Source organism: Triplophysa dalaica, chromosome 6 (assembly GCF_015846415.1).
Source record: "Triplophysa dalaica isolate WHDGS20190420 chromosome 6, ASM1584641v1, whole genome shotgun sequence".
NCBI classification, from domain to species: Eukaryota; Metazoa; Chordata; class Actinopteri; order Cypriniformes; family Nemacheilidae; genus Triplophysa; species Triplophysa dalaica.
Window position 1 is genome coordinate 3,302,991 of NC_079547.1, and position 22,673 is coordinate 3,325,663.

A 22,673-nucleotide genomic window follows, 5' to 3' on the forward strand; every position below is an offset into this window, starting at 1 on the left:
TGTTAAACTAACAAAATCGCTAAACTGGCATCTTGAAAAACACAGACAACAGCAACTTAAATGTTGACTGTTCCAAGATGGCGGACGCATTAACATGTCTGGAGGTCTCCAATGTGACATCAACTACACATTTCTAGGTTAAGAGCTACCCAACGCTTTTAAACTACCGTTTAATAAAAACAAGACTTTGAACAACATGAATGTGATTACATAAGGATGAAGTTCCCACTTGTCCCACTAGGGTAATAAATATAGCATGTTTCTTACGGCTTGTGGCGAACGCTCGGAACGAAAAAGGAAACGAGTTTGTTCATCTTTTCTCCGACTGACCTCTAATTGAAGTTGCCATGTGAGAGTGGCGATGCTCTCAATATAGCCCCTGTGTGTGTCCAATATTTGATTATGCAGCGGTCTCCATGGTACCACGGCCATTTGTGTGCTAATTAATTACCAGGCTTAAGAGCTTGTAGATAATTGGTGTGTACACCACCATCAATTCCATTAAAAAGAGCAATTATCACCTACCTTATGCAAATGATTGTTTCAGACCCCCTCCCACCCCCAATCAAATTAAAAGGAGATACTTGTGCGACTCTGTGTTGCTCTAGAATCTAGATCACACTTTCAGTATCATATTAATAGCGGGAAAAGATGTGGATCCATTTACATCTATTCTTAAGAGACCAATAAAAGGTGCGTTTTAAACCGAAGGATATGATACAAGAGCTGTCTAAGTTCAACACTTGTAGCAGAAAAACGCTAAATGTAGACTTGGTTAAACGACCGTATTAATTGAAACACGCAAACACACACGTGATAACTAGCATTGACCTTGGTAGACATAGGTGCTTCTGCGGATCTAGAGTTCTGCGGTATGAAAAGTAGGTCATTGTCGCTGGAACTATACAAAACATTAACGTCTGTGTCGTGCGAGACGCCAACAGGGAAATCATTGCTTAATAAATCAAGTAGGTGCTCAGACTGGTACTGCTAGGCTTTCTGAAACTAAGACATGACTGACCATTTGCGTATAAATACATAAATGTCCATTTTTTTCTAAATACATTTCTTTACGGAAGAATACATCTCAAATCCTGGAATAAGATTTGAGGGACCAAGTCGCATGATTGTTTTCTTTTGACCGACCTTTCGTTGGCGCAAGGTGAGGATGAAAGTCTTTCTTATGCAGGCCGTTTAGATAAGGTTAACCTTCTTATATTTAAACACTACTGCATTTGTTTCATTTTTTTACTGGATTATTAACACACGTAATTTGTCTTGACGTAACCAGACAGTATCAACTAATCTGTTGATCTAAAATCAGTCTGCACAAATAACAAAACATATTGTTAGTCATTTGGATTTTGTCATGTTGTGCTGTCTAGCAAAGGGAATTCCTATTGGCTGAACATTCATCATCACATAATTATATATCAAACACTGAAAAGATACCTGCTTATGAAAATGTGTCCGTATTTCTTGGTTAAAGAAGTAGTTTACTTAAAAAATCGCCCACATTGACTTGCTGTTATTCATTTCTATTCCAACTATGGAAAGTCAATGGGGGCAAATTGTGAAGTGAACAATAATACAATGTAAAGCAAAACTGTGAAAGAAACTTTTTTACGGTATTACATTCTTGGAATATTAAGAATAAATTCTCTAAATATGCTGTCAAAGTGTCGTCTGCATTTGGTACAAATGTGCATAATTATGCTATTTTGCCTCTGCCTGTTTCTTATTTATTGTTGCGTTTAAATTTAACATGCCCCTGCTTTATTCTTAACATTAAATTTCATTAATATTGTTTATTGCAACATTTGCCATTTTTGTAGACATTGAGTGGGATGATGCACAGTGTAGCGGTCAGTAATATTCATCATGTTTTCTGGTGAAGCAGTTCTTTAAGACGACCACTGAAACAGAGAGGACTTTTGCGTGGATAAATAGAGGTTTAAAGGGCTAGTTCACCCCAAATGAAAACATTTACTCATCTTCATGTTATTCCAAACCTGTATTCCCTTTCTTCTAAAGAACACAAAAGAAGATGTTTTGAAGAATGTTGGTAACTAAACAACATTTCACCCCATTGACTTCCATTCTATGAAAACAAAACCACCAAGACATTTCTCAAAACATCTTTTTTGATCCACAGAAGAAAGAGTCACATACAGGTTCAGAATGCCCTGAGGTTGAATAACTGATGACAATATATGGCTGAACAAATCTTTTAGGATAGGCCATTGCTACTGAGCTTACTCACCAGAGTTGGGGTCCGAATTGCCATCCGCTTCGGTCCTCTTGTCCGGCGAGGCCTGCTCGTAGAACTCATCCTGCGCCTGCACCAGAGGGAGAGGATGTGAGAGGAGTGGCCCGCTTCCCACGGGCTCATGGTCCCCCAGTCCACTGTCACTGCAGCTTTCCTGAGACCCATCCGGCAGGTGAAACGTGACGCGCCGTTGCGACTACAATCAGAGAGCAGAGAGACAGAGCCCAGGGTTAATGCTTGTCTCTTTGTTTCCCAATCAGAATTTTACATAATTACAAATTTTTCTTTTCCTCTTAAATAATACAGATAAATGGCTGGTTTCATTTCAGAGGATTAGTTTGAAACCGTCTAGATTTATATGGCCAAAATTGTCTCTCAGCACCGCAGACCCAAGTCACGTTTCACAGTACAAAGCTCATCACACGCTAGAACATCATATTGCACATCTTTGGATGCTAATCCGCTAATAATATGATGTGTTAACAATTCCTGTAAATGACTGCGTTATGACAGATCACTGATGAATTCTGTCAAGTGAAGAGATGAGAAGGTGTTTATATATCTATGCAGTGCATACATACCAATAATAAAACATAATATCACTCGGAAAATGATTTTACAAATGTTAAAGTTACGTATGTAATGGGCTTTGCTTACATTAACACAAACAGGTTGCCAAATCTTGTCTATTTCTTTGTTAAATCGTCTTTTATTCAAAGTTTGCCAAGATCAATAAGAACTTCCAAAACAACGACTGTATTTACATATGCACTACAAAGGGATACTTAACCCAAAAAGGAAAGTTCTGTCATCATCACACCCTCAAATTGTTCCAAACCTGTATACGTTTCTTTGTTCTGCTAAACACAAAGGAAGATATTTGGAAGAATGTCAGTAACCAAACAGATCTTGGACCCCCTTGACTACCATAGTAGGAAAAATGACAATGGTAGTCAAAAGTGCCCCATGACTGTTTTCAATATCTTCTTTTGTGTTCAATAGAGAGAAACAATGGCAGTCAATGGTGGATGAGATCTGTTTGGTTACTGACATTCTTCCAAATATATTCCTTTGTGTTAAGAGGGTGAGTGAATTATGACAGAATTTAAATATTTGGCTGAACTATCTCTTCAAGATCAAATTAAGATCAAAGGAGATAAAAATAAAAAACTCTTGTGATCTTCAGGGCGAATCATTAGAGTGGTAGTGGAGGTGTTCTGTACACACGCTGACGGCTGGTCACCGCACGCTTGGCCCGTGGTGCCGATAGGAGTAGGAATAGCACTGCTGGGTTGGCACGGCCCGACCTAAGCATTCAATTTCACATGCCATGTGCTCACTTTGAGCACAGAGGCTGGAAACCGCATGAGAGTTCTGGCCGTGACTATCTAGGTTTCACAATACATTGTGTATGTGCAGTCCACCCTATATCTGTTAATGCCTCTGTTGCTTTTAAACCAACAACAGTTTAAACATATCCAACATGTTCACACACAAATTAGGCAATTACTGTAAAACAATACCACGCACACCATTTTAATAGAGCACGTTCTCGCTGCTTTGAAATAAAGCAGTTCTGCATTGTCGATCTCTGTCACTTGGTAATTTCGACCACACTCCCAGAAACTCAAATGACATTTGGCCAAGTCCAGCGTCGAGCTCTCCGCTAACCTTTCTCAGTGGGAAGTTGTCTTTTTCTGCACCATCTCTGTCGACCGTCTTAGACAATTCTGCCGTAATTATTGGCAAAAGCAAAGGTCAGCCAATCTCAGCGCCATGCAAATGACCTCATTATATAATTTGGAGCATTTCAGAAAGCAAGTGACATTCAATTAGACGTAAAAAAGGGAGAAAAAGTAACTTCTGCGCCGTATCAGTCGTGACGGTCTTAGAAACGGAACTTTGTCAGATCTCTGGTTTCAGAGGAACCTTACTTTTAATCCAATCACTTAACATTTTGGGGGGAAACAGCTCTAGCACCACATCTGCCTTTTACTTTTCATTATGAAATAAAAGGTTCCCAACAAGAACTTTGCAACAGGTTAAAGTATAAACGTCTTGAATGATCAAGCAGATAAAGAGAGAAAAGAAACTGAAGGTTTTCTATCATAAATACGTGCATGGGCATGACCCCCAGTTAACTTCCGGTCCGTGTTTTGCTCGTGTCTAATAAAACATAACTATTTATGTTTGATTTAATTTATGTTCATATTAATTTGTATTATTATTTCAATGTATAATAATTGTATTTAATAAACAATTTGTTGATGCGTCCTAGTTCAGTCGCATTTAAACAAACCGTATAATACATTGACATCTACTGGTTGAACTTGGTATCGGAATCTAAATTCCAAATATCGGAGAGACAAGTTTAGCCAAGTAACAGATTGCTTGTTATCTACAGGCACTCTATTGTTTGTGAATGTGAAGTTCAGTTGGGATCATAAAAGTGCGCAGTAACGTTTGTTTATGTCGTTAAGATGAAACCGTATGTAAGGGTGTTTCTACAATAACTATTTGTCGGTTTTGTCCAGACAACATGAGCTACTTAACATGTCTTTCAACATCTGCTGAATCAAAGTGCGCCCTTTTTTTGTCAAGGTGTTAAAATAAATACTTAGCGTGTGAAAAGACACAAAAGGTGTGAAATAAAACAAATAAAAACATTGAGTCAATGAATTGCATGTTAAATGTGTTCAAAGTGTATCTTTGACATTGATATTTCGTTTCAATAAAGACTGCCTGCAATTCATTCCACGTGTGTGCAATTAGTGTCAGTTTTGATGCAAAAAACATGCATGCACACAATAAATAAGTAACGTTCTATTGACATCTATTGCTTTTTCTACACAGCATTTAAACACTTTAACCTCAAACACACTTTAACTCTACCTCATTTTACAATTTTGGAAAAAAACGATTTACTGTCTTTTTTTATATTTGAATAAAAAAATAATTTGATAATATAAATAATAATAACTATATATTTTTTAATTTTTACTATACTTACTATATTTTTGAAAACACTATAAGTGTTTTAAAAAATGATGACATCCGCATGCGGTTATGCTCGGATTGGTCCAAATTATAGTTAAAGTTATTTGGGATTTCTAAGAAACCTTTGAATACAATTTAAAACATATTCTATGATGCTAGTCAATGATTTCCTAGAACTGAAAATTCTAACATTTTTCCAAATATATTTCCTTGTGTTCATCAGAACAAAGAAATGAATATAGGCCTATTCATTTTTGGGTGAACTGTTCCTTTAAGTAAATTTACAGACATGTTGGGTTTCCATGTTTATGGGGATTTTCCATCATCATATCATTTAGTTTGATTTATCAGCAGCACAAACCAAAAAATGTCCCACAATGTAAAACATTAATAGTATTACTATAATTGTTAGGAGTGGTATTACTATCTGTCTTTCCCTGGACCACACACACAGTTTAGTAATAGATTTGTGGAATATTATGTGCTGACTGACTTCTGTAGTGTAATATTCATATAATGTGCTTGGGCTCTTCTGAAACCATACCAAATATTGGCGTCTCATATTGTGAAATACAATATCATACAGCTATCAAAGCAATATCGCGAGTGGAATAACTCACAGAATGTAATTCTACCCTTCTGAAGCAAGAACAGTCAAATACCATGAACACTATACAGGTATGTAATTACACTTCAGTGCTTTTGTCAAATACTGAAGAGCGGGTGCTGGGTTTAACAAGCAAAATATATGCAGTGATAATGAAGCATGTCTGTCCACAGTGAAAGCAATGTTTATAGATGCAGATACAGATTTGCCGAGCACATTAAGTGTTGTGAATTTAGCTGCTGTGCTATATATTCTGCCAAACTGTAACAGGAGAGATTTCAGAGCGTGAAACGCTAACATGCATGTTTTTAAATAAAGCTATTATTTCTAGCGTTTTTGATTTTTCAAAATGTAATGTAACAACACATATGTGGAATATTCACAGAATTATGGGACCAAAAAATATAATACACACAAATTGCACAGAATGCACCAAAAATATTATTTTGTGTATTACCCAGTTCGATAGAAAAATAATAATAAATAAGGAATAGAAAAACTAGGTACAAAAATGTCCTATATAAAAATAATGCAAACGGTCTCACGTATCTCTCAGTGCATCTTCCGTATGGTAAAAACTTGATTTTGGACTCGCATTGATTTTGTATGCGCATCATATTTAAAGTCTATGTAAGCATGTGTGTGTGTATTTGTTTGTGTGTTTGCCCAGCAGTCACTCGCCGCTGTATTAGCATAAGACCAGCTTAAACCTTTGCCACTGCCAATTTACACGCAATCATGGCTTATCATGCTTGTCAGCCCATATTAGCTGCGTGTTTTTATATCGTAACAGGCCAAACACGCTGGCGATGGCACTGATGCTGGGCAAACACAGGCGCTTTCAGCTAAAATGTTTGCCCTCGTCAAAGTACACAGAATCAGTGTCACAGAAGTTTGCTACTCGATGGAGGCACATACTCGATTCTCTCACTCAGGGCATGGCAAGAAAATAAAATAAAAGAAATTGACGCCTCTAAACTGCTTTTCAGAAAATGGAGACATCTTTGGCTGCCAGTAAATAGGCAATTACACCATGCATAAACAAATCTGCAAACATGCAGATCTTTAATGAATTGCATTTCAAACCTTAAAGGCTTATGTCAGTTTTTCTAAGCAGGAATTTTAGAGGATGCTTCATATCCGACAGAGTAACGCTTAATGGATTTGCGTTAAGTCTCGCTTTAACCTAACCTCCTGCTCGGCAAAAGTCAGCCCTGTCTGTGGACCGCTATCACGGTTTAGCTGGAGATCAGGGCTCTGTGTAGAGATTAGCTCCAGAGTTTGCTAGAAAGTTCCATGAAATGTTGGAAAACATCAGAACACCTACATTAAATATCTCCGAGGCACAACAAATCTGATTCGAGTTCATTCATTGTGATATTTTTTCTCATGATGATTTTTGGGTTTGAATAGAATTCGGAAGCAATTCTCAGTTAGCAAGATGGGAAAAGTCCATGTGTTTCACTTTCTGTGTGAGGGATACACATTCAGAATCAGGAGGAACTTTCAGTGATACAGAATAGAAATGACATTTTCAAAAATTTCATCTTATTCAGAATTGAGTTAATTCAACTTAAAAAGATTAGTCAACTCAATAAACTTGATGCATCATCGTCGTGTTAACTAATGTTTTTAAGTTGAATTGTTTTTTACGTGCATGATCTTATTTCAAGACAGTGCAGTAAAATATGCAACCCGCATCTAAACATGAATAAAAATAACACTTTATTTAATATCTTCCCAAGGTTAACAAATCAAGTTCTAAAAGTTTAAAAGAAAAGAAATACATATATTTTTCAGGCACTATTCTGACCTATATACATGAAAAAGTCAAATAATAATTCTTTGTGCAGTCGTTTTTCACAGAAGTGTGTATTTGCTTCTGCATGGCTTGCTCGTATTGGATGCCCCAAGTGTGAGAAATAATAGACTGCTGTTTCTGTCTCGATCCCGCGGGACGATTCATTGGCAAGCACGCCTCTCACTTCCTCTATCTCACCCTGTCTCTCCCATGGGGTGGATACACTAACAACCCCCTCGATTCCCACCCTTCAGTGAGAAAACCGCATACTGAAAACACGGAGCGCTTTTCAACACCTTAAACCACACCAAACCAGTGTTTCCCAACCAGTTGCGAGCGTTAAGTGAGTCCATGCTGGTGTCGTCACTCATTTTGTGCAAACAAACACAGCCAATCAGAACAAAGCAATATACATATGGAGAGGAATTGAGGACCAATGAGATTTTACAGTGGGCGGTGCTTCCAAGCTGATTTGGAAACCAAACATGGACAACGCTTGTGCGAAATATCTACTTCAGTATACGTTCAAATATTATCAAACATATTAATAATCACACTTCATATCGTCTCTGTCTATCTGAAACCTCAACACTTTTTAAATGATTAAATACTCTTTTGTCAAAGTTGACAAGCACTTTTTAATACTTTTTATTGGTTAGATATTTGCAAAACCCAGAGACAAACATAAAGGGCGATTAGTAATAATGATTAACAAATAAAATATGGATATACAATGTTTTAGAAGGACAGCAGCGATATGTTTCTTGCAAAATCTAGTCAACCACTTGCTGCACACCGAGTACAACTAAACCTACACAATAGCTCTTGCTAATAAAAACTGCACCTAATGAAAATCTGCCACACACCGTTTAAAAAAAATACAACTGCACACTGCATCACAAACGCAGTCAGACGTGCACACATGTGCATGCACACAAGGGAAAGGCCAAGATCCAGAGAGGAAATTGAGGTTCTGGTCTCCATCATGGCACCGGTGTGCTTTTCATTAGCAGGCTGTTGCTTAGATTGCTCAGACAGACAGAAACGAAAGATTGAGAGAGAAAGAGAGAACGTCTACCACCTCATTGCAGCTTCCAACTTCAAACACCTGAAAAAATAATCCAATCCAGCAACACCTGCTGAAGGAATCATCAGTAATCTTGTTTTGCAGCATCTGATGCAGATTCATCATCCTCAACACGACAATGCCAGAGTGTGAAAACCCATGCAAATACACACAACTCACAGAACAGAACTATACACATTTCGCTGCCTCACAACCGGAATGTGAAAAACATATGAAGAACATACTAAGTTAAAATAGCAATAGATGCTTTCTACAGTAAATTTAAATAGGTGCTATTTACACTAACCGAAAACAGGTGTATTTGCTTCGGATTAAGTAGAAATAGTAGTCAGTTGCTATTGGTATTTACAAATAGAGGAAGATATCCTTACTCTTTGCACCTCAGTATTGTTGTGTAATAAACAATGTAAATCATTATATTTATAAAAAATATTAAAATGATACCAATTTATTGAGACATTAAAGCCACCTATCCCTAACCTTACCCTAAACCCTAAACTTTATGAATAAAAATTAATTCTTAAATCAACAATCAACACTGTAGTCAATGTGATTTGAGAAAGACTGTTTGCTCATAATAATAAAATAAACAAACAGAAATAACTGATGGTTCAACACACTCACAGAACTATTATTGCTTAAAAAATATCCAGTGAAATCAGAACCATAATTGTCATTCCTACTCAAAACACACGGATAAGCATGCCAGAAACTGAGACATCTTCACACAAATGCATCAAGCATTACCAAGATATCTATACAATTATCAGCATCAGAATACATCAAGCATTTCATATGCAGAGTCTGACAGGACCAATCACAGAGCAGCAACAGTGTCACATGACTGCACATTGTGTCCTTTGTAGAATAACCATTTGAAACACATTTAGTTTAAATATAACTCTGTATCTGTGAAGGCCAAAAGGTTTTCTGGTTTAAAAGTGCTAAGATGAGATAATGAGCACATTATAAACATATTTTTAGAATATGAAGTTGTTTATTTGCTCATTTAGTACATGCTTTCCTTTGTTTAGTGTTTGAGCGTGTGTTTGTGTGTGTGTGTGTTTGTGAGGTTTGCATGCTTTCTGTTGGAAAAATAATAAGTTAAACCTGACTTCTACAACGACTGTTGAAAAAGACTGCCAACAGTGCTTAAGAAAAAAGAAATATATGGATACATAGAGTACTATGAACACAAACACACACCCACTCAAGTTGCCTTTTTATTTATTTATTTCCACTTTTGAAACCATCATTGCTGCCGAATCTCTGCCTCACGAGTGATATATATCTAGCTGTACTGAGGCGTTTTTACAGAAAGAAACAGCAAAAGAGGGATGGAGAGTCCGTCTGTCATTGTAAAAGGCTGTCTGCCCTCTATTGGTGAAAATGTGTTACTGCAGCTCTGACAGCAAGGCTGAGCACAGACCTAACACGGTTCGTCTTCCGTGCCCTCCTTTCAGCTGTCCCTTCTTTTCATCTACGCATCGTCTGCCTTCCCCCTCTTCCATTATCGCAGTCTCTGCCTTTATCTCATTTTGGTCTCCGTTTCGTCTCGCATCAAAGGAGAAGGGCTGCGTGCGTAGCGTCAAAGGCCTCGTACAGCTGGACTCTGCGTAGCATGGCTCTCGAGCGAATGTGTTCTGTTGTGACAATCCCCTCGCTCCTCATTACAGGCAGAACGCCGTGACCTCCCTCCCATCGTACGGGCCCTTTCATTAGTCTCCGCCGCTCAGATGCCCGCCCAGGCCGGTCGGCAGTCATTCACAGTCACAGAAAACATCTTTCGCATTCCGGACTCTGTCATAAGTCACAGGCGAGGGGGGCGAGACTAAGAAACATAAAAGTCCCTTTGAATAACAAAGGACACACATACACACATGCTGGGCACATTCAGTCTTCGAAATATTCTTTAAAAAGGGGTCTCTGTCCCAGTGTCCCAGAAACACACCACCCGAGCCCCAAATCTGCTCTGACATGTGGAGAAAAGGTAAATAAAACATGCAGTGTGTTTCCGTTGTTTTTTGTTAAACCTTAAGTGTGCCGCTCGGGCTTCCGTAGTGTAATACATATTATGTATATATTAAGTAGCCCCTTCTCATTTTAAAATAGCCAATAGCGTTTAGTTTACCTTATAGCGTCTCAATTTGATGAGATGCTAAGGTGCAGCATTATGTCATAAAATCGCTATTCAGTGGAAGACATTTTAACATCTGCTAAACTTTATTGATATCCTAACATGTTCATACTAAAAGCCCAAAATCTTCATTTCAGGGAAAACTTTAACATCGCCACAATCAACTTCAACCGTAGTAGCGCAACTAATTCACCGGGAAGTTGTGTTCCCTATGCGCTAATTGTACTTCGCTACATTCTTGAACCTTCATTTCTCTGCTTCTCTTTGCCAACAACCTCTTTGTTCGCTTTCCTTTTTCCTGGCGCAGCGCCCGACCGCGTGCATCCGGCTTAGAGAGTCAGCGAGTTGGCCAGGCTGTCCTCCACACTGGTGTAAAGGGTTCCTCTGGAACCCTCCTCTGTTCTGCCTCAAAGCATTAGCTTCACGCTAACATCTCCTCACCCGGGCAGAGAGACTCTGCTTCACTGAGTGAGTCAGTCAGTCTGTGTGTGTGTGTGCTTTCTGTATGGAGTGACTAACAACCTGATTCTACTTCTAGCCATGGAGCTAAGAAAAATAAAGAGTTTGAAGTTGTAGAGCATACACAAAATACGGTTAAGATGACAACAAACTGCATATCCCTGTTGAAAAAAACAGCATATGTTGGGTAAATTATCTTTTGGTGAATGTTTGACCAGCTTAAACCAGCTATGGACCAGCTAAGGACCAGTATAAACCAGCATCAAAACAAACCAAACCAGCAAATGCAGTTTTTTTCAACAGGGTTAGCAACCATAGATGCATCTTAGCTTACATGCTTGGGACTTTATATTCAATATATCTTCTTTCTTTGAATGTAGCTGCTTTTTCATTCATTCATGCTCCTGTGAAAGTGTCTTAAGTGAATTCTTCAAGTAACTAGACATTTTTAAAGAGACGTTTTGAGGGACAGAACACCAAAGGTAGAAAAATGCCAACACCAAAACAGGAAAACAAAACACATCTTTTAGTTAAAAATGTAGTCTGGATTGTAAGTAACAGTCCCTCATTTACATTTACATGTAAGCATTTGGCAGGTGCTTTTATCCAAAGTGACTTACGGTGCATTTTTAGTCTAGACGTGTCTTTTATCACTATGTGTGTTCCCTTGGATCATACCAACAACATGTGCGTTGTTAGCGCACTGCTCTACCAACTGAGCTAAACAGGGACACATATATTCAAAATACACAAAAAAGATTTTTTTAAATGAAAGTAGTTATTTGTCCATATGAAAGTGTCTTGTTGAAAACAGCAGTGTGCAATGTTCATGTGAACTTGACCGAGGTAAAAACAGCCCGACCGTGAGCATACTTCACATGACGTAGTTTGAGAGCGTAAAACTCTAGACCCGCTGAAATAACGCTTATTTGCTCAATGAGAATGTGTTTTAGAGATGAGATGTAAATCGATGCAGTGCCACTTGACTCATTTTCATCAGCAGGCACATAGGCCAGACAACACTTCCAATCTCTCTCTCTCTCTCTCTCTCTCTCTCTCTCACACACACACACACACATACTCACTCTGCTGTGGGGGTGTGAGTGGTTTTTCAATGCCTCTTTACCTTAAGCTATTATGCCTGCGTGATTTTACCTATAATGCTTCAGGATTCAATTGAATTATATCAACTGTAGTACTCTAGATGCACTAAAGATGGCCGCTCATGACTACTTCTGTCTTGGCACAACCATACTCTGCTTTAGGGATCAAGATCACTATTTCATAACTCCTTGTACACACTTGACATAACAAATCTTTCTTAGTATTGTTAGTGGAGATATCTACTCTGAAAGTCTGTAATCTTTCACTTTATCAAAAATTGAGATACTTTTACAGTAAAATACCAACAATAGTTTAAATACAATACTACCTTAATATAGCCAATACAATACTACACTATTATAATACTAGCCAATAGTATATACTAAAGAAAAAAATTTGAACAATTGGGCTGTTAAGAGCTATTTTTTCGTTAGAAACATTCTGAGGTGAGCACGTCTTGCATCAGAGACCTTTCGATTTGACAAAAATCAACAATCTCCTTCAAAATCGATCAACAACTCCGGCACAAACAACTTTTCTCAGCCTATGACTTATTAAAGGTAAACAAACGGTGGGTGCAGGTGTTGTGAAAAATCAAGCTATCATGGCAAAATAACCCCATCATAGAACAACAACATACACCTCCCCCCTATTCCACACCTCAGCAATGAAAAGGGCAGACTGTTGGAAAAAGGTCTGTTGTGTTGTCTATCTCTCCTTGTTTTTTCTTCGAGCAGAGACCTGGGCCGTGAGGCAATTTCATATTAGACTGAAATAACGCAAAGGCCTCTTTAGCGAGGTTAAACGCTTTACAATGCCGAGGTTCTCTCTCTTTCTCCTCTCTGAAGTGTATACCTCCGCTCTCAAAGCAGATTCAGATAGGATGTGTCAGGAGATCTTTTGAATGACACACCATCATTTGAAAGCAGGGTTGGCATCACTTATTCGGCCTTGCTCGGTGACCTCCACGCCGCTGTGCTCTTAACAGGACTACAAGGAGAGGTGGTCAGAGAGAGAATACATCGTAATGATCAAGATCCGCGCGGACACAATGTTACATTTTTACATTGGGTCTCTTAGGGGCTTCACGGTTCTGTCTTCGTTCCAGACCACCACATGATACATGTCCGAGTTTTGTCATGTCTTGGACTTTCTCACGCCTTGTGTTGAATGGAGAGGACTTTTCTTACAAGACTCTTTGGTCTCAAGGAATCATCAGCCCCTTACAAGTGTTTCGACCGGATGAGTCAACGTTTTTTGGATGCTATATTTGGTGCCTGCTTGGAAATAAAACAAAATCACTTCACAATTAATGAATTCTTGGTGTATTTAGTAAGTCTCTGGTAAGCAATCCAACTGGCTGGCCTGGTATGAACTGAGATATTTTTATTTGATGCAAAACTCATAACAGAATAAAGACTGTGTACTTAAATTAATTGAGAAGGACATAACTGATTTAGCATCTAATATAAGTAAAACTACTCATAGGTGGTGATGGGTTCCAAGAACCGGTACTTTTTTGGACCGGTACATAATTGGGTCGATACCAGAGTATCGTTAAGCTTCATGACAAACAACACTGTTATCAATACTTACGCTGTTTTATCTCTGTGTATTCCGGTGTTACATGGTGATTTCCATCCCTGAATGATGGTTGAAGCTTGCTCGACATATGTGTGATATCTAGAGCCATATGATTTCCGCTATGTGTTTGTAATCTGATCGTGTTTATGAGTGGCATGGTTGCAATTGTGGAGCTTTCAGCGTCCGCGTTTCACAACGAGGAATTTTCCGTCAAACACCCCTTTGCGGAAACACGTCAAAATAACAGTCCTTTATTTGAGAACAAGTTATAACATTGTTTTTAATAATTCGGCAACGTATATTTACTTACTTTATTAAATGGTCTTAAGTAAATGTGCTAGTAAACGTATAAAAATAGTACTCATAATTAAAAAAATATTACTTGCTAAGAAAATAGTACTATAGTTTATGTAGACCTAAACACCAGAAAGGAAAAGGAAAGAAATACGGTCTACCAGCCAAATAACCGTGATGTAAAGTAAATATGTTGAATTGCCTTATGATGTTCTCCTATGCACATGTTAAGTGGTAAGTGGTATGCTACTGAACACACACACGTTTTGTTATGTGGCATTTTCTGTTTGCTCAGAAGCATTTGCAAACTGCATTTCTAAATCTTAGCTGTAGTAAAGAAATTTAAAATGTTTAACAACTTTTCACATTATGTGTTTTTAGCAACAAATTATAGAGCGTAGTATCAATAACAGTATCGATAAGCAGTACCAATATCGGTATTGATATCCATAAAATCTTAACGATACCCATCCCTTCTCATAGGATTGCAAACTATATTTAGAAGTACGCATGTCGAATGACTTACTAAGCAATAAAGCCCCACAATAATCACAATGCACAAAAAAACGATCAAAATATTGCAAATGTGCACATCACAATGGATTTCAAAAACTGAGTGAAATGAATACTTCAAGAAAAAGTTATGTATAGTCAAGTTTTAGGTCGGTGAAGAAGATAGTAAAGAGACTGGAAAATGTTCTGCGTAGTATGTGCACATGAGTGCATCTGAGTGATCTGACATGTAGAAGACAATGAAAGATCTAAAAGAATGTGAAACATGTTTGTTGGTTATGTAATTTTCACTTTTCAGTTCAAACTGATTCGCAAAGCTGAAGTTTTATCATCACATGATTTAACAAGATACTGTACATGCTCCGCCTATCACATTTATCTTTAATATGGTGCAGCCCTACTAAATAATACAATTTTAATTGTCATTATTTATTTATTACATGACAATGATCTGTGGCTTCTACGAGAAGCATAAAGTAAATCATCACTTAAGTCGTGCCACAGATCGGTCTTGAAAGGTTTAAACATTATTTTAGCAATTCAATTTCTCTGTTGAGAAGGATTTTCTACTAGTAGAACTCCACTGCTGGCCGTGCTCTGTTGGCTGAACAGTGATGTGCCCCTCGCTTAGTCCGAGAGCACAGCCTCTGTTAGGAACTTTATGAGAACATGCCCTGACCTGGCCAGCTCCACCCTTCTAAACATCAGCACCTGAAAGGGCAGGCAGATGGCTGTCTAATGGAAATGGATTGAATTCGCGAAGAGGTGGAGAGAGCGAGGAAGAGGTGGAGAGACAGCCACGAAAAGAAATGCAACATGATGAAAATGGATCTTGACACTGGGGATGACACGTCCACCAAATGTCATCGCTCCGCTCCGGCCGGTGTTTCCAAGTCAGAAGTGTAGACCGACCGAGCCATACAGAGTCTACAAGAGGGAAAAAACTCGCCAGCAAAGCATAGTGACAAAAATACGCGCCAAAGAAAATGCGTTGAGCAGCACGTTTTTACTGCGAAGCGCCTGTCTCCACTAACGATGAGAGGATAATATAGTGTTCAGTGAGTGTTGCCAGGTGCTAAACCTATTTGCTTACAGAAAAGCAGGATCGCATCGCCTACCCTAATTCCCTGGCTCGCGCGCAGGCCCGCCAGCGACGCGGGGAACCCGAACAGCCGTGGCAACCTGACGAGGCCGAGATTGAAAGAAAGCTCAATTATATTGCTATTGGCAGTCGAACATTTGCAACACGTCACGTAGACCATCGTATAGGATTAGCATTGACAAACTGCTGCTTTTCTTGGCCGTCTACCCAGTTTCCTCCACGCTTCCAGCATCACGGAGCGGGAGCGGGGGGGCGTTCGGCACATCTGCCTACCTATTAGGGAGGCAAACCGGAATGAGTCATTTGTATGGATAGATCGTGTACACGCAGCTCCCGGCAAATCGGCACACGCGAGCATGTTGGACACCTCTGCTCACGTATAATAAGTGTAATCTGCATCCCGCTACCCTTTCCACTGCGTACGCCGAAAAGCTCAGCTCACCACAACTCTAATCACTGGGATCGAACGCTAATCCCGTTTGGATAGACTGTCAGATGCGGACAGGTGTTGCTTTCTCTCACGCATTCAGGCGGCCCCTAATGTCTGCAATCCTGAGACCGCATAAAACATCCGCTAAACCAATTACACGGGCGACACCTAATGCGTGCCCGGCTCCCACTTTTGCGTATACCAGGTAAATCTCTGAATTATTCAGAATCTCAATCCGACTGCAGTTTTCAATAATAACAGCATCCCTTCATCATCACGGTGGCGTGAGGGCTTTAGGGCAGCAGGTGGGGAAAAATAACATTATATTTCTCAGCCGGAGCTTAGATCCCGCAGCCAGCGCAGTTCATGCGCAGGCAGGCGACTCTGCCGTGATGAAGTGGAAATTCGTCACAGGGCCGACCAACCGGCACGTGCTGTGAAGGGGCCCGACGTGCAGGCAACGGCACATGCATATGGATGGGAATGACCCATAGAGGGAGAACACGCTGACAGAAAATAAGCAAACCACTGAGATGAGGCGGCGGGTATTGTGTCATGCTTTAAAAGCACGAAAAAACTTTTGCTCAGGCTGTTATTATGTATGTTTTCAAATATCTTCTAAAGAAACACATGCAATTTTCTTATGCATTGCGGATAGCACTGGTGCGTTGGGCTTTATTTACATTTTAGCAGTGGGATTTGAACCCTGACCTTGGTCATGCTCAACCGGTTAAGCTACAAAAACAGTGCAGTTTTTTTCTGCTAAAGACTGAATAAAACATGGATTCAGAAAGGATGAAATGCATGGTGGTGTCTCAGACTATTTGTCATGGCAAAATGTACACATTCTACCGGGTACTTAGATTTACTTGAGACATTACAAAATGTTTACATTAATGTAAGAAAGTTGATCAGCGCAATTCAATTATGTTGCCCGTCTGTATGAAAAGTGAATGGGCATTTTCATTTCTAAATGAGAAAGATGATATTCATAGCTCTCGCTCACTTTCCAATGTTCTTCTTACAAAATTCACGTGAATTCAGTGATTCTGCCCTGCAACAATAGAAATCATAATCTAATCTATGAATCAAATACAAGCGTTCATATGACCAGCTGTCAGATATGCATCAGATTAGAAAACAAGTGACCCACATTGAAAGCCAAATCTGATCTCATTAGTGTTTTGTAATGAGATCCAATCTCTGCAAGTCTGCGGGATAAAAAACGAGAAGGTTGACATCGTAAAACGTGCACCGATGCAAGTAATGGATATTCGTCCGATCCACAGCCCTCACCACGTCACCATCCGCACGCCGCAGTGTTCAAGGTAAATACCCACATTACTCCCAGATCTGAAACGGTGCATGGTATTACTCTGGCTGGAGCTAAGGGACAGGCTTTTCACTAATATCCTCCATGACATAAATCAACTCCCGACCAAAAATACACAACATTTTATAGAAAACCAAAGAGTTGAGAAAACTTAAAGAAGAAAAATCTGTTTAGGAGCATTAGAAATACAATTGATTCCTGGCTTAATAATTAATTTTATGGTCAATGATCTTAGCAACCATAATTTCTGTTGAACCTAATCATCTGGAAAATAAAAATTGCCCTGATCGTTTTCTCCATTTGTGTGGTTGCCAAGCAGCCAGCAAATTTCCCTCAAACCCGCCGTGTGTGACACGATACCGTGGTTGCCATGCGTCTGCGCTGCGTGTTTGTGTGTGTGAGGGAGAGAGAGAGAGAGAGCATGCTTCCACATATTGGTCTACGCGTTGCAATTATATTCATTTTCAAGCACCGGAGGGCAAGAAAATAAACAGGAAATGGATGATGTAGGAACACCATCAGTGTGTTGTCTTCGCAGCACACAGACCCCTTGTTCTCTATGAATTAATGGAGGACGTTAAATCCGTGCTTCCTACATTTTTCAGCAGGGGGCACCAACAGCCCCAGCCCTGCTACTGGCCCTAAAACGTTTTTCTACACACAAAAAAGAAAAAAACACTTATTATACCAAAACTCATGATATGTTTGGCTCCATTTTTGCATGCTATATTAGAAATGCACAAAAAAACATACATTTTATTTCTGATGACCTGCAATACAGTCTGTCCTCAAATTTAAACAATGCAGGTGGTAAACAAAAAAGCTTATCAGTTGGCCCGATTCCTCTGACCTCCCTTCTTAAAATCAGTTGTGTCCCATAAACAACGAATTAGAAATTCGATTTAAATTTCTCATAACCTGACATTTTTGTTTAAAAAAAACACAGAACACATTGATTGTTTCTAATCTGAACTGATAACCATTTATACAGGAAGTGATTCATCAGAGCGATTCAGGTTATGATTCAGCATCATGACTCATTTGATTCGGTCTGCTGTGCCAAGCAGGTCGATTGATTCATTACAAAGACCTGCACCAAACAACATTATTTATTGTCAATATTATTTCTCAACGGCCAGTCTTTCTCATCAAAAAGAATTCACAAGCAAACAAATATTTATTTATTCAGCTTGACACTTGAGATTCATCAAAGGCATTAAAACGGAGTAATAAACAACTCGCAACACTGTAAACAAGATGAAAACAAAGCTGCACATGCATCAAATTGCATCTAAGACATGAGCATTTAACACACAAAATATATTGGATTCAAACTCCTTTTCTGATTCAAAGATCAACAATAATATCTCTAATGGACTCCTTCTGGAAATTAGAGGCTGTCAGGCATTTAATAGCTGCCGTTTCTCTTGCATCAGTGACTTTGAAAGCCAATAACGATTGCGAAAAAACAAACGTGAAGCAGTCTAGAAAACACGAACGACCATTTATGTGCAAAAATGGCCAAGTGCTAATTACAGGGACTAAATGGACTGCGCTGAATTCGACTGCCCTGCGTGGATTCCGCTGCTGGGTTTTCTAACATGTCATTAGGTATCTTTCAAATGTTAATGGTGCTAAAACATTTTTCAGTGGTCGGATGACTCATTTTCGATTTCTGAGTACAAAAACTTCTCAGCTTTATGCTCGCTTGAGATCAGCTGATGATTTCTTATTCACACACGCTCACAGTACCCAGGCACAGATGTACTCTAATCTAATATAGTCTGTTATATAGTGTAATCATAGTCACTTTTGTTGTTGGAGGCGGTAAAGTCTAAAAATGACTCTGCATGAAGTATTAAGAAACAGGGGACCATTAAAAATTCTCAAAAAAATAACAAACCAGATAAGTTTTAAAAGGGGTCATTTCATTAACACCGCATACTACGATATATTTTTAGTTTTTTAAGGTTTCCCTAGGGTCCCCTTACTGTGGGTTAGTAAAGTGTTCTGATCCGAAAACAATCATAATGTATTTTTTCACTTCCATTTTTGATCCTTTCTCTAACTTTTACAGTTCAGTGGGCCCTTTGTTTGCCGCTCTGCATTGGTGAGTGCCCTGATCACAAAACAATGTTTATAAATAAGAACTTTTCACCGCACTTCAACTCGACCAAGATACAGAAGGTTTCCATAGTGCAAAGAATTCATTTATCAAAAGACATTTTACTCTTAACACTCTTGAACAAGCCAAAGAAGAATTGCTTTTGGCTGAATAGTTCTATAAAGAACATCTTTCACAGAAAGTTCTTTGTATTGGAACAAAAGTTCTTTATAAAGAAAGAAAGAAATGGTAAAAGACCCTTTGAGTGAACTGTTCTTAGGGGAACCAAAACTGGTTCTTCTATATCATCGCTGCAAAGCATCTTGTGTAGTTACTGTAGTCACATTTCTGTCATGATTCTGCCTCATCATGTCATGTCTTTCTTGGTCTTGTGGCAGAGTCATGGCAAAGCCTTAGGATTTGTGTGGAGATAGACATATTATTGTGATCATTTATTACATAATATGCGCTCTCTCCAATCTTGTCTTTGGCCCGCCCCTCTCGTTCTCTCTGTATCTTCACTTGAGTGTTTCATCCTGACACCTGTCCCTTGTTAATTATCCTTTGTTAGTCTCCCTTTAAAATGCCCTTGTGTCTATTGTCTTGTGCTCGTTCGTTTTGTGTGTTGCCATGTCTGGAATATCGCCCTTGTCTATCGCCCTGTTCCCGGTTCTGTCAAGTTTTTATTATTTATATAATATTATTGATCTTTTTTATCTTTCCCCCTCGTGAGAAGTTTTTTGTTTGGTTTCTTGTTTTGTAATGGTTTTCTCTATTGCAATGTTTTGTGTTTAAATCAAATCTTTTATTAACCCCCTCACTGTTGCCTGCGCTTGGGTTCATCTTACAGTCCTGACAATTTCCATCCTGTGATACACAACCCAGTCTCACAGGAATTTGTGAAATTGTCACAAAATGTAAATCTATTAATTTGTGTTCTTCAACACGGATTTACTCTTTTTTTCTTGTCACCAGCACAACTATTTTTAATTACACAGACCGCATGTGTATGTACATTTATATATTTCTAACCTGATATCAAAAGAAGTCGCAAATACTTTAGGAGTTGGCTAACCAACACCGTACCTCAACTCAAACCCAAAAATCACAGCCGCAAAAGCTGTGATAATAATAAATAATAATAAAGAAATAAATAATAATAAACATTATTATAGCTATAATTTAGCTGCAGATGCTAGTTTCGCGAGGTGGCAAAGTGATGAAAAATGACTTCCCTAACCCGCCCTAACGTCACAGGGGAAAGGTCAAATCAAAACAAAACATACGTATAAGATTGTAGGAAATAGGAATTCACACGAATGAGCCACCTTGAAAAATAGGTATGAATTCCCATCAGATTGAGTTGATATGTTTTTATACATATGAAAGATATCGCGTATTAAAGTACTTTTGATGGAAAGTCGTGATGGGTGACACACAAAATTGCATGCTGACTGACACAAAAAAGGAAGAAATTCATGTTGATGAACAAGAATTAATAGATTACGGTTCATGACAATTGCCCGAATTCCTGTGAGACTGTGTTGTGATACAACAATATTTGACTGATTCATATCAGTTCAATATGCATACCTTATGCAATGAAGGAAAAGTTCAATTTCAAGCTTTAACACACTGCATTCACGTCATTCTTTTCAAAACCTATTCCGGTTTCACCGTCTCAGATTCAGATGCTCCTGCTTAAACATTTAATAGTAGTTTATAAATGTTCATAATTACATTCAGTGTGCCTGTGTTCTTGATAATTGTCTCTTATTCTCATCAACCCAGGTTACACGAGCCCTAATTAAAATCATTAAACTTCACAGCTCATTATGGCTCCAATTTTAAGAGACCTCATTAAAGGCCCAAACCTTAATGTACAAGCCCGTGTCGCTACGGAAAAAGACCCGTAAACAATTAAGACATCATGCTCAGAAACATAAAACACAAAATCTTAAAATCACACGCTATATCATGCGGTTAATCCCCTCCGCAAACATCTTAGCACCTAATGCTGCTGCGTATCGGTATATAAAATTGTGCCTGGGGCCTCTGCAACCAAGCCAAAACAACTTAATGGATTAATTGGGGAACCAACAGAGTTAATAAGGCCTTGGGGGGTTATGATTCCACCCAACGTCAACCTTGCCTCAGTCTCTACAGCCCTGCTGAGCAACCGGCGCAATTAGCCGAGATGTTGTGTCAGTGTCCAAGAACTGGCGGGAGGAGTGATCTTGGCTGCAGAAACGAAACTGAGGTGGTGCGAGAGTTAGGTGGGAAATCAGGAATTGAATTTAAAAAGTGTTCCCTGTTTAATTCTTGACCTAAGCTAGCAAACAGGGCGATGAACATTTAAAATAGAATGAAATTACAAAGTATTTTCTTCTTTATGAATAATTTGATTTTCAGTTTTTTATTTTGTTTAAGAATTCCTTAAGTTCAATTGATAAAGCATTGAATAAGCACCGCAAAGGTCACGGTTCGATAACCAGGAACATACATATAAAATGTATATCTTGTAATACAATTTCGCTTCGCTTAAGCGTTCGCCAAATGCATTAACGTAAGTGTGATAACATTTTGAATGCATTTTGTTTTCATACATGTCAAACTTTAAATTCAAAGAATTGTTTCATCCAGCTCACGAAGCCAATTCCAACATTCAGATTTTCGCCCAACCGGTTTCCAAGACCAGATCTTCACTCGATAGGCGGGAAAGAGAGTTTGTTGCACACATCCTCACCGCGTGCAAAAGAAAAGCGTTGATCTAAAAGAATGTTTGTGCCACGCTCGAAACGCTGACTCTGCACTTTCTCTCAATCTTTTTGGAGGAAGCATCCGTGTTTTTT

General features: G+C 38.8%; 1 protein-coding gene across 4 annotated transcripts in view; it reads right to left on the reverse strand.

Annotated features, from left to right (window-relative positions):
- LOC130424540 (protocadherin-9) overlaps positions 1-22,673 on the reverse strand; it is a 210,765-nt gene that overhangs the window by 68,210 nt on the left and 119,882 nt on the right. For 2 of the 4 annotated variants that reach the window (XM_056750302.1, XM_056750304.1), the window contains exon 4: positions 2,264-2,465. The exons of 1 other annotated variant lie outside the window; for it this stretch is intronic. In XM_056750302.1, coding sequence (XP_056606280.1) covers positions 2,264-2,465 — 202 coding nt within the window. The remainder of the gene's footprint in view (positions 1-2,263; positions 2,466-22,673) is intronic. One more of the 4 variants, XM_056750303.1, reaches the window with a different exon arrangement.